The sequence below is a fragment of the Ixodes scapularis genome, unplaced genomic scaffold (genome assembly GCF_016920785.2).
Source record: "Ixodes scapularis isolate PalLabHiFi unplaced genomic scaffold, ASM1692078v2 PGA_scaffold13__105_contigs__length_92229423, whole genome shotgun sequence".
Classification (NCBI taxonomy): domain Eukaryota; kingdom Metazoa; phylum Arthropoda; class Arachnida; order Ixodida; family Ixodidae; genus Ixodes; species Ixodes scapularis.
In genome coordinates, this window is record NW_024609839.1 from 66271982 (window position 1) to 66282023 (window position 10042).

Below are 10042 nucleotides of genomic sequence, written 5' to 3' on the forward strand. Positions count from 1 at the left end.
AGCAGCGGATATGAGGGATTTCTTTGGTGTTTCATTTTCTGAAAAATGACACAACAGAAGAGCTACGGTTGTTGGAATTTATTTTTGAAGATTTTTCTCGGTGGCTTTGGGTTTTTTGACTCATATCGGCTTGGCTTGGACAGCCTGGCCGTCAGTTGTATTCAATTACAAGCATAATAGTTATTTACTTACAAAAGAAGCAACGATTAGCACGTTATTCAATTAATAACAAAATATTATATTAAGAAAACGACGTTAATAAAAACAATTGTGGAGATTTGCTTTACAAATTTGTTTTACGCGAGCTTTAGTGTCCGAAAGAGCCGCTAGTGGCGTTGCGTTAGCTCTCGTAACGCTGCAATCCGTAGCGGGTTGCGAACGTTCTACTAAAACTTAAAATGGCGGTTCCGCTACGCTACACATAGCGGAGGTCGTAGCGGCTAGCTGATAGCGCAGCGGGAGTGACTGAACGATCTACTAAAACACTCTATTGTCTCTGGGCGTCTTTGCGTCTTCGAGCCAGATTACGATTTGCGTCTGGGCACTCGCTGAATGCGCTCCGTCCACAATTAACCCTTTGAGAAGTTCAGTGGCATCTAGTATCTCAAATGTCAACCTAAATTTTAGTATGCTAATGGCGGGTCAAAGCTAGCACCTATTCGTCATCGGTAGATGTCAGTATTTTTTTTTTTTTTTAGTTTAGATGGTTGCCAAGGGACGCTGTACGAAGCGCTTTGTTGAGTGAAACTCCCGATAAATATTCGCCACATATTGTTATGAGCTGCCTGGGGAGTGTCGAAGCCGAGCGTTCCAAGGATTTATATGACGCCCTCAAACGCGTAGCGCATAGACGCTTATAATTATATTTACACTGACGTCCAACAGCATCACAGCGAACTAATACTCTAAAATGTTCAAGCTCCGCCTCGGTGACCGTCTTCAAATTCTTCCTTCACCAGTCATCGAAAGGCCGTCAGTAGCATGTACATATTATAGGCACTTAGATGATAATTGTTATCGAAGTTGCCACACCATTATCATTTTTATTTTTTTTATTTTTAGAGAGTATTAGTACAAGAGTACTGGTACGGAGCTATGATCTCAGCCGTCGTCGTTTGTTCCCGATTTTGTATCCCCCCCCCCCCCCCCCCCCCCCCCGAATTCACTGCTCAGCCAATCAGACTGCGGAATCGGCCGATACGCTAAAGAACTAATCACAAAGCAGGAGCATCATTATAAGCCACGCCCCCTGCGTTTCATAAGGGGGGACACTACCCAGAAAACAAATTTCTGCAAAAGAAGTTGATTTTGAAAAATGACATATTTACATCCACCAGCATCTAGCGACTATTTCCAACACGTTTAATTAGTTTACGCAGCATAGTTAATTCATTATAAATTATTTTATGTCGACCGATGCTAAAGAGAAGGTAGGGTATGGAGCACTTTGAATGCATTTTTCTCCGTTCCACGTTTTGGTATTATTCTATTTTAGTCAATTTATCGTTTAATAATGGAAATACAGGCAAGGCTCGTTTTCGCTTTTCCTGTCGGAAATATAATAAGGAATGTGGCTATGAATATTTTTGGTCAATATACGAATGGTTTTTATTAAAAAAAAATGTTGACATTTTGTTGAAGACACAGAAGACCAAAAAGTTGACCAATTTTGCAGAAGAAAACATTTATAGAAATAAAGGACTTTTCACAAAAAAAAAATACTTTCACAGCCGCAACCCCTAGGCATTCTGCTACATATCTAGCGAATAAAAATCTTGAATAATGGGATAGTTTTCCGACGATAGACAAACTAAACAATGTAGGCGTGTTGCTGATAGAAGCAGCTCCAATTTCCTTCCCATCTAACCGACAGACCTCAAAATGTTGCTAGCCTACCCTGTATATTGTCGCGAAGTTTTGCTCGCGCGAGTATTTCGTCTAGCTTCACTTTATGTTTTTGACTTCTCCGAGATTTCGTTCCGTCTACACGGGACGGCTCATGGATTCCACCGGAGTCGGGGGGCCCCGAATGGGGACGAACGTGAACGCTGTAACGCTACACTTAGTTCACAGAACCCCGTGTTGGAAACGTTTTGTCTTGTGTATGTTTGCGTTTGGGATCTCTACTTCGGAGGTGGTTTTGCTTTGCGTATGTATAACTTCTGTGCCTACGAATGTGCTTTCTGTTGTTTATGGCTGCCCTTGTGAGCTTCGTTTGGAATGTGTTATGTCTCGTATGTGCGCTTGTTTTTGGAATGTTCGTATTTGCTTTAGGTTCCGAGCCTTTGATTGGCTCTAAGGAAACCCCTCTTGATTGGTCCTTCTCAAACTTTCTGATTGGTGGACTGGAGGACCCCAGAATGCTGCTGAACCCAATATAAGCGGCCACCGAGGGGCCGTAAGGCGCTTGGCCCCCGGATACCAGGACTTGGACATCTCCCTGCCTCTGGAGGCCAACCTGCACGTCCGACCCCCTTCGGCTGTGGAGTCTTCCGCCCGCTAACTCGCAAACTTGGGACCCCTTACGGCTGTGGAGGAGTTCGGCTCGCCCGCCTTTGTGTGGATCCTTGTTTGTCGAGTTCGGCTGTGGTCGGGGCACCCGCTGAAAGTGCGGTCTAGGAGGACGGCAGGGGAAGTCGCCAGAGGTTAGGATTATTCCCCCAACATTTATTGACGAATTGGCCATATCTGTTGTAAAAGATTTTATATCCTATCCACTAAATAAACTGTTGTATTTGTTAATATCAGCATCTTTAATCAACGAAGAAGAGGAGTCCTTTAAATTCTCTTCGTTACAAAAGTGGTGGAGTGTGCAGGGTACGACCGATTGCTACAGTCGCCAAATGGCTCGTGCCTCAAGCTACAAAATGCCAAGACGTCATCGAGATCACCCTAGGACCCTGATCCAGAGGCAAGAACAACTTCCTCGCTGCGTCCGGACTCACCGTGGCATCTGAGACGCCGAGACATCCCAGGGTAAATCCATCATGACCACCCCCGTCGGTCTTCTCACTCTGGCAATTCTCGCCTGTGTGGTGCTTTCCGGAACTCTCGGTACTCTCCCAGAAACTCCTCCTCAAATTCAAGTAAGAACTGCTCGTCCACTACAAAACTGCCATCCGTTCCTTGTGAAGCACCGTGCTCGCTTCAAAAACACTGCAAAAAGTACCGAGTGCCTCTTCGACTAATACGACCTCGAACTTTCGAACTCTGTCGTCGCTTGAAAATCCCGCCTTCGTTCTAACTTCCTCGACTCAAAATAACTTGTATTTTGTCGCTGATGCGTTGCCCTTGTTGTGTATATAGAAGAAAGTGTCAAACTCAGGAACGTATTTGCTGTGTAGATAGAAAAGAGAGTTGAGCTCGACAATGTATTCTGGTCATTGCCTTTTGTTTTATAGCGCCTCGGGCCCCCAGAAGCCGTAGCCATGGTTAAATACTGCGCGGACTCTCTGGATGGGCTCGGTAATTGCGCAAATTCTCCTTCTACTCTGGTGGCTCTCCTTGTCGGTGGGACCAAGTCCAGTCATGTTCAATACGGCGGACTGCCCCGATGTTGAGTATACTTGAGAAAGGATGGAGGGACGTATGAGCCGTCAAAGTAACGAGTTCGATTTTCAAGCCAATATAAGTGGCTTTGTTTTGGGCAATGACAACAGTGAGAGCTCTCGAATACTGCTCCTTGTGTGCGAGTTATTTTGTTGGTGGATTCGGTTCAGTCAGGTACTTACGGCGGACCACCCCGATGTTTTGCTTCACGCGAGAAAGGGCAGAATTCTCAATAAGAGCTGGAGTTTATCAAGGGCGCGACAGGTGACATAGTTATTCAGACTTCCGACAACTACAGCATCTCATGCAATCTACTAAGAAATTATCACCGGAAAACGTGTTTTCTGAACGTCGATGGAAGTGACTACTGTTTATGAAAAAATCTCATTTACCATTTGGAATTTTGAAGAACTGTCTAAAGCGACGACATGATGGACTGCGGCTTGACAAGTTTTCGAATGACCATGTGCATGACCTTGTGAAGATGTTTGTTGTTACCTTTACCCAGATAGTTTTTTTGTGAATTCTGTTTAAAAGACACGTAAGTTTTTTGTGTATTTCTGATGTCATGTATGTGGTAAACGAAGTAGCGTTTTGTTGAAGTAGCAGATTGACGTTAAGTTTTACGTTTAAGACAATGTGTGCCCGCTTATCTCACGATGGAGAAGTTAAAAATTTTGTATGTGCATTTCAAGAGTGGGGTCACTCTTTTTCCGTAATGGGAAGGTGTCGCGAAGTTTTGCTCGCGCGAGTATTTCGTCTAGCTTCACTTTATGTTTTTGACTTCTCCGAGATTTCGTTCCGTCTACACGGGACGGCTCATGGATTCCACCGGAGTCGGGGGGCCCCGAATGGGGACGAACGTGAACGCTGTAACGCTACACTTAGTTCACAGAACCCCGTGTTGGAAACGTTTTGTCTTGTGTATGTTTGCGTTTGGGATCTCTACTTCGGAGGTGGTTTTGCTTTGCGTATGTATAACTTCTGTGCCTACGAATGTGCTTTCTGTTGTTTATGGCTGCCCTTGTGAGCTTCGTTTGGAATGTGTTATGTCTCGTATGTGCGCTTGTTTTTGGAATGTTCGTATTTGCTTTAGGTTCCGAGCCTTTGATTGGCTCTAAGGAAACCCCTCTTGATTGGTCCTTCTCAAACTTTCTGATTGGTGGACTGGAGGACCCCAGAATGCTGCTGAACCCAATATAAGCGGCCACCGAGGGGCCGTAAGGCGCTTGGCCCCCGGATACCAGGACTTGGACATCTCCCTGCCTCTGGAGGCCAACCTGCACGTCCGACCCCCTTCGGCTGTGGAGTCTTCCGCCCGCTAACTCGCAAACTTGGGACCCCTTACGGCTGTGGAGGAGTTCGGCTCGCCCGCCTTTGTGTGGATCCTTGTTTGTCGAGTTCGGCTGTGGTCGGGGCACCCGCTGAAAGTGCGGTCTAGGAGGACGGCAGGGGAAGTCGCCAGAGGTTAGGATTATTCCCCCAACATTTATTGACGAATTGGCCATATCTGTTGTAAAGATTTTATCTCGTATTCCTGAAATAAACAGTTGTATTTGTTAACCTTAGTAATCGTTTCATCAACGAAGAAGAGAGGTCCTTAATTTTCTTCGTTACAAAAGTGGTGGAGTGTGCGGGGTACGACCTTATTTTCTACGTTACAATATTTCATTAATTTTAACGCAGGGTTCAAACGTTTACCCTTCCAAGGGGCTGTGTCCCCTTAAGCTTTCAGCGGCACTAATAAATCTACAGACTGAGCTTAAACAGATGCGAGCGAGTTGACCGCATACATTTGGAGTACCATTCCCTCATCCAGACTCCCAGTATTGCAGGGCAACCGTCATATATAGTCACACTCCTCGTGCCTGATACAAAGAAGACACGGAATGCGGACATGATGAGAGAATTATATCTGCGGACTACGCGTCGGGCATCCTCGAATTGCGTTTGCTTTATTCATATGTGCGCATGGAACGTGTCTGCAGGCAGTTTTTGCATAGGCAATGTGAAAAGACCGCCTTATGAATATGGATGGATGGATGAATGCTAATGGCTATACCCTTTGTAACGGGCGGCAGCTTGTGCCACCTAGCATAAGTATAAAAAAAGATAAGAAACACGCTTCAAACAATTTGCAGACAGCTTTTTTTTTTTTTCTATGAGCAGAGTGAGCGCAGCTTTACTGAGTTTAAATGGATAGTTTATTTACGCGATTCCAAACAAAACGCAAAAAAAAGAAAAAAAAAAAAGAAATCAGAGTGGAATTGAATGCGAAGCCCTGACACACCCAAAGACCCGGTTATTTGACAAGGAACGACACACTGTAAAGAAATACCGAAACCTCGATCATGCTGACATAGACCATTAAGCGCAGAATGTGTACCACACAAATAAAACGCCTATTTTGTTTTCTACTAAATTTTGAGGACGCGGTGAATTATTTTATTGGTCACGTGACATCAGGTCACGTGACGTCGGTTTCCCCCTTGGCAGAGAAACTGGATAGGCGTTTAGGTCGCGTGACGTCGATTTCTCCGCTAAATTTAGCCGAGAAATTGGATTGTGGCGTGACACGTGACGTCAAATTTTCCCACTAAATTTAGCGGGGAAACTGGGTCGGTGTTTAGGTCATGCAACCTTGGCACGACGTAACGTGTTATATGACGTCGTCACGACAGCTCACGTCAGCGGGGAAACTAAACTGCTCAACGTTTCCAGCAGCAGCAGCAGGCAACCTTTAATTGCGCCCAGAAAGACTAAGCGATTGGTCAGAGGCCCATCTAGGAGTCCCCTCCCCATCACCCCTTAGGCGGCGGCCAGAATCCCTTGGACTCCAGCGGCGTCCTCGGCCAGTCGGACGACTTGTTCCTGCACCTCAAGGTCGGTGCAGAGAAGAAGAGCTTCCCAGCTCTCTTGGTTGGTGATCTTTTTTAGTAGTGGCTGGGCTTTGCGGTCGAGCCGGCTGCATTCCCAAATAATGTGGCGAAGAGTCGCTCTTGCACCACATAGCTGGCAGTCTCCCTTGTAGCGATCCGGATACCATCGGCTGAGCTGGGCAGGACTATGGTAGGTGCCTGTCTGTAGTCGCCGCCAAGCTACCGCTTGTCTTTTGTCCAGCGAGGGATGCGCCGGAGGGTAGCGCATCCTTTCGCCGGTGTAATGATCGAGGATGTCTCGGAACGTAACCAGTCTGTCGCCCCCCGTCGACGATTCGATGGAGGGGTCCGACGTTGCTCCGGCCCGGCGAGTGAGACCTCGGGCCGCGTCGTGAGCCTCCTCGTTGCCGGGGAGCGACGAGTGTGCTGGAGTCCAGATCAGCTTCACCTTCGCAGTCTTTTCAGGATCACCTAGTACTCGAAGCGTAAGCGGCGAGATCCGTCCCTTGGCGTATTGGCGAATCGCCATCTGTGAATCGCTGACAATGATTTTAGCGTCTTGCAGCTTGAGTGCCAGAGCGATGGCCACTTCCTCGGCTACCTCCGGTTCTGTCGTCCGGACACTGCAGCTCGCAATGATCTTCCCTTGATTGTCAACCACGGCTGCGGCCATGGCATCCCTGTCGTACCTCGCAGCGTCCGTGTAGTAGACGCCCTCTTCCTTCTCTAGTAGTCTTCGAAGGGCCTTGGCTCTCGCCGTTCGTCGCTCCACATGGTGCACGGGGTGCATGTGACGTGGCAGGTTTGGGATGGTAAGCTTCTCCCGGACCCGTCTCGGCACGTCTATTTTCTCGCCCGTTTGTCTTTCGTAGCGGATGCCCAGGTTTTCGAGAATGTGACGCCCGGTCGCGCTCTTTGTTAGCCGTTCGAGCTGAGACGTCCGTTGCGCCTCGACGATCTCTTCCACGGTGTTATGTAGGCCCAGCGCCGCCAGCTTTTCGTTTGACGTAGAATCCGGGATGCCAAGTGCTCGCTTGTAGGCCTTCCTAATCAAGCAGTCAAGTTTGGCTTTCTCCGCCACCCCGAGCCGTAGGAAGGGAAGGACGTATGCCAGCCGGCTCACGACGAAACGGCGCGGACGAGGCGTACAAGATTTCCTTCCCTCATTCCGAAGTGACGGCCTGAGATGCGTGAAATAAGCCGGGTGATCTGGTAAGTCGACGCCTTGAGCGATTCGATTATCTCGTAGTTGTTGCCATCCGCCTGGACCCGCAGACCTAGGATGCGAATGCTCTTCACCGACGGGATACGCAGTCCTTGCGAGTAGAGCGCGATGTCCGACGGCAGCTGGCGGGACCGAACAGGTTTGAGGAGGAGGAGCTCCGACTTTTGTGGAGAGCAAGTTAGGCCGCTCGGAGTGACGTACTCCTCAATCGTCCGTATCGCTTCTTGTAGCGTGTCTTGGATGAACCCGTCACAGCCGCCGGTCATCCAGAGCGTGATGTCATCTGCGTATATACTGTGGTGCAGCCCCTCGATCTTGCTGAGCTTCGCAGGCAACTCAATCATCGCCACGTTAAATAGATATGGCGACAGGACCGAGCCCTGAGGTGTGCCTCGCCCGCCTAGATTGATGTCGTCGGACGTGACGCCACCGATGGAGATTTGCGCCGTCCGATCGCTGAGGAAGTCTTGAATGTAGTTGAACGTGCGTCGCCCTACGCCCAGCTTCTCCAGGTTCTCAAGGACCGCATCATGCCTGATAGTGTCAAAGGCCTTCGTAAGGTCGAGGCCCAGGATCACCCTAGTGTCGAGATGAGAGCTTTTTTCGCCATCTATGATTTGGTGCTTGAGCCTCAGCATCACGTCTTGGGCAGACAAGTGTGGCCGGAATCCAACCATGGTGTGAGGGAACAATTGGTTCCTCTCCATGAAGTCGTTGATTCTCCGTAGAACGACGTGCTCCATTATCTTGCCCACGCAGGACGTGAGCAAGATTGGGCGCAGAGCATCGAGCTGAGGCTTCTTGCCTGGTTTCGGGATCAGGACCACTTTGGCCGTTTTCCACTGCCGTGGTAACTGGCCTTGTCTCCAGCACTCGTTGATGTACTTTGTGATGCCGGTTATGGCTTCGTTGCTCAGGTTCCGCAGCATCTTGTTGGTGACACCGTCCGGTCCCGGAGCAGACTTGGTCTTCAAGTTGCACAGTGTCTCGGCAACTTCAAACTCAGAAATGTCCGCATCTAGCACCTCGTTGTCTGCACCGCCGTATGTCGTGGGTGTTCTCGGCGGGTTGTCACCAATATATCGCTTACGGATCTCCTCTACTAGGTCGTCCTCGTCACCCTTGTGACTTCGAATGATCTCGCACATCTTGCTACGCTGAGCCGTCTTACAACCGTCCGGATCCAGTAGGTGCCGCAGTATGTTCCAAGTTTTGGGTACATTGGGCTGACCGTCGAACCCTTCGCAGGTATCCTGTCACTGTTGACGCGTAACCTGGTCAGCGTACGTCTCGATCGTTCTGCTGAGTTCAGCGATCTTTCTTCGAAGGTTCCGATTGTTACGTTGCGTACGCTGCCGCTTCTGCAGACTAGCCTTAGCCTCCCATAAGTGTAAGAGTCGGCTATCCGCAGCGGCCACGTCCGCTTCTTCCGGAATCACCTTGGTCGTCCGCTCGGCAGCCGCCAGCAGGCATTCCATCCACTCGCCAATGTTTGTGACGTCTTCCGTCTCGTATTCGCCCATCAGCTCTCGGAACTTATCCCATTCCGTGATCTTGCACTTTCTGCCCCGCGGCTTTCCAGGGCCCGCGCGGATCGTTATCTTTAGCACATAGTGGTCGCTACCCAGGTCTTCCCACGTGTTTGTCCACTCTGCATCCTTTGCATAGCGCACAAACGTAAGGTCTGGCGTAGTGTCTTGTTGTCGGGCGGCTCCTCTCCTCGTCGGATGATCCGGATCGGTGATCAGGGATAGTCCGCATTCGTGAGAGTCGATCCACAGTTTTCGGCCCTTGGGTCGTTCGATCTTGTATCCCCAGTCCGGATGTTGGGCGTTGAAGTCCCCAACCACGACCAGTGTCTGGCGTCTGGCGATGTTCAGGGTCGCTTGGAAGAGGGAAGCGAATCTGTGCCGTTTCGCCGGGCTGCTGTAGATGTTCAGCACGAAGAGGCTGCGCTGGTCTTTCTTCTTCCCCGAGATTATCTCGATTAGCACGTGTTCTACTGTTGAAACGCCTGTGTCATGAACGACGACCGGTATGTTCCTTTTGACCAACGTGACCACTTGCGTCTTTTCCTTGGTATCCATGCCGTAGGACTTGTAACCCGACAGTTTGGCCAGTTGTTTCGCCTCTTGTAAGGCAATCAAATCCGGTCGTTCCTTTTCGTCTTTGTTATTCACGTATTGCTGTAGGTTGCCCCTCTTTTTGCCAAACCCGCGGCAATTCCACTGCCAAATTATGTACTTTTTACTGTTCACCATCTTGGTTTCTAACGACTTGTGCCGTACGTAGTTGTTTCATGTGCCTAGCCAGCTGCGTCAGCCACTCGGGGTTGCACATCAGCTCGACCACCTGCTTGTTAACTTCCTGTTGCAGCGGCGCCTCGGCC

General features: G+C 49.2%; 1 protein-coding gene across 1 annotated transcript; it reads right to left on the bottom strand.

The window, feature by feature from the left end:
- Window positions 1–3964: 3964 nt before the first annotated feature.
- Window positions 3965–8801, bottom strand: LOC120848054. The gene is made up of 3 exons (XM_042289662.1): window positions 8617–8801; window positions 6877–7474; window positions 3965–4075 (listed from the first exon to the last, which is right to left on the bottom strand). The coding sequence occupies exons 1-3, from the start codon at window positions 8799–8801 to the stop codon at window positions 3965–3967; spliced, it is 894 nt and encodes a 297-aa protein (XP_042145596.1).
- Between the last annotated feature and the right edge of the window lie 1241 nt (window positions 8802–10042).